This window comes from Geospiza fortis, unplaced genomic scaffold (genome assembly GCF_000277835.1).
Source record: "Geospiza fortis unplaced genomic scaffold, GeoFor_1.0 scaffold41, whole genome shotgun sequence".
NCBI lineage: Eukaryota > Metazoa > Chordata > Aves > Passeriformes > Thraupidae > Geospiza > Geospiza fortis.
The window spans coordinates 14,362,626-14,365,324 of NW_005054299.1; the positions used below are offsets into that span (position 1 = coordinate 14,362,626).

Genomic DNA, 2,699 nt, shown 5'->3' on the forward strand with positions numbered 1-2,699 from the left:
CCGGTCCCCCGGGGGAAGCGCGGTGCAGGAGCCGAGCCGAGCGCTCGCAGCAGTGCCCCGGCCAGGGAAGCTGCTCGGCGGCTCTAAAGGAGCCAGAGTTGGTGCTCGGTGTCACTTGGCGCTGCCTTAAGCGCTGGAACTGAAAGGACCGGCGGCGGAGCGGGGAGCTGTGAGGTGGTAAATAGGTCCGGTTAATTTCTGCTTTTAAATGAACCCCTGGGCTTAGTAAAACCCCGAGCCGGTGTGGCTTTCTGGGGTAACCCCGTGGCTGGGGTACTCTGTCAGCACGTAAAGCGGACCTCCAAGTTGAGGCAGAAGTGTTGCTATGCTGCACATACAGTAAAGCCCCATATGTTTAGGATTTTCTTTTTTTTTTTCCTCCCTGTTAGAAAGTTTGAAAAAAAGAGACTTTGAAGTATTTTGTTTATACTAACAGAAGAGAAAAGTTCTCCTAAGAAAAAGCTGGTGGCAGGAGTGTAGAGGAGTAGCATATGGCATTAAAAGGAGCACAGCTGGAGGTAGCATTTCCATCTGAACATGATGTCAGAGCAGCTGACAGCCTGCCATCCCTCAGCCTTTTATTCTAACACACAGACAGGGAGTTAGTGTGTGCAGATCTGTGTGTGGAGAAGGTATCTCATTCCTCTCTAACATCATCTCCACTTTGCATCTGTCTCTCCTAGTCTGCTTTTTTTCCACCGATCTAACAGACCTGGAGCCAGCAAGACTCAGAGGAAAGGACTTAATCAGGTTTATGTGTACTAAAGGTAGGAGTAGCAATAGATTAGATACAGCATATTTCTGTTTTGGTGTGTTGTTTATTGAATTTTAGAAAAAAAAATCACATTACTTTTCTAACCAAGTTTAGAGGTAATATATGAAATTGAGTATTAAATAGATAAGTGGACTTAGTCAAAAGGCTTGGACTACAGTTGGAGAGTATCAGTTCTTGGGCACATTGTTAGCATTAACTTTCATGCATATTGTGGGAATGTCTTGGTTTGGAAGAAGGAGAGAGCAAGTTCATCCTGAATTTCTGAGACCAAAACTGCAATGGATTTAGTGGCAAGCCTAAAGAGAGTTTTGCTTTATGTTTTTGTCTTGCATCTTTTAAATTACTTTACAGGGATTTTAATGAAATATACAAGAGTGTGCGTTTTTACAAAAGGACCTTCCTGGCTAAAATGTGTTTGTAGGGAAGTCTTTAGTTACATGGTTAAATATCCAGTAGCTCAGAAATGTAGTAGCATACAGCTGTAGTGCTTCTGAAAGATAGAAATCAGCTATGTGTTTAAAAACTTTTGTACCCGGGAGAATGGCTTGACTGGTTTCCTCTTTTCTTCCTTGCATGTAGCATTTGAAATCTTTTATTTAGTGTAGCAATAATTATTTGAAGGAGTTTTTGTATTTGCGACTAATTTAGAACTTGTAGATTTGAGCTGCCTGAATTGGCCAGACAGCTGTAATCGCACTCCTCTATTCTTAATCTCTTTATCTGGGCAGCAGCTGCCATATGGCCACAGTCAGCTGGATCAGATGTTTATAAGCTTCCTTCTTCGTCCCTCTCTGTCCTTTCAGCCTCCTAATTTGATCACAGCTACCTTGTGAGCTGCCCTCCAATCTTTATTTTTAGCCCTCTTAAGGATTAGGATTGATGTTGGCTGTGGGGCACTTAAAGTGATTGTATTGTAAATCTTCATGCTTTACTCTAGCAATGGTATTTTACAGAATATAGTAGGGGTTGTGTTGTAAGTTTTAGTACATCTTGGTTTGCAAGGGATGAGGGTTTTTCAATAATATTTGCCAGCCTGGAGAGTCACGATCTGCTTAGATGGTTTGGGAGACCATTGCTATCAATCACAGAAGAATAGATTAACATAGGTTTTTAAAGATTTTACTTTCAATTTGATTTTTGACTTCTTTACTTCTTTTTTAAGTTTATTTTGTCTTTATCATCAAGGAAGGCAAATAAAAAACACTTGGGTAAGAACAGTACTTGGGATACTCTTTCTAAACGTGGACACACGCTCACGTTGAATGGTTGAATGACTTTTTTTTTTTAAAGCTTAGTACTGCAAACTCTGCCTGGTGTGGGAGGGGAGGGAAATTTCTGTCCTTCTGCACTGGGGAAGTGGTGCTTGTTGGCGTTTTGGTTGTTAGCTTTCTTTTGTATATTCTGCATGTTGGGAAAAAATGTTCATGTTCTATTGTACAGTGTGGAAAAGGTTTAAAACCTTAAAAAAACCTGTACTTACTACGAGAAGAAAACCACATGAACTAAATTTGTAGAAATGTTCATTTTTGCTGTTGATATAAATTGATACATGTAAATATTTTTTGTCTTTTATGAATGTTAGACTTGGGTATACAGATTAGGGTATTTATTATTTCTTCATGTACCTCTCCTCTTACTACAATTTGACTTCAAAAAGAAGGTAGATGATCTGGTATGTTTTTTCTGCTACTTCCGTGATCTCTCAAACTTAGTGTTTAAAAAAAATTTTTTTTTTGGAGGGAGGGGGCTTTGCCCTCCTAGGGATTCAATCTGGAGGAAGTTCTCTTAAAAAAAAAAAAAAAAAAAAAAAAACAAACTGTTGAACAGATTTTATGAACAGCAGTGATACTTCTAAAAAAATTGCAGATGTACCTATGCTCTCACTAGACCAGCTTATTTACCACAGAAAGGAAATCCTAAATGT

General features: G+C 39.6%; 1 protein-coding gene across 2 annotated transcripts in view; it reads left to right on the top strand.

Annotated features, from left to right (window-relative positions):
* Nucleotides 1–548: 548 nt before the first annotated feature.
* The window catches only part of ZBTB18 (zinc finger and BTB domain containing 18), a 6,169-nt gene continuing 4,018 nt past the window's right edge, over nucleotides 549–2,699 (top strand). Inside the window, exon 1 of one of the 2 annotated variants that reach the window (XM_005416231.2) lies at nucleotides 549–767. In XM_005416231.2, the coding sequence (XP_005416288.1) occupies nucleotides 755–767 (13 nt within the window). In that variant the 5' untranslated portion in view covers nucleotides 549–754. Of the gene's footprint in view, nucleotides 768–794; nucleotides 1,984–2,699 lie in introns of those variants that run through there. The other variant, XM_031059766.1, reaches the window with a different exon arrangement.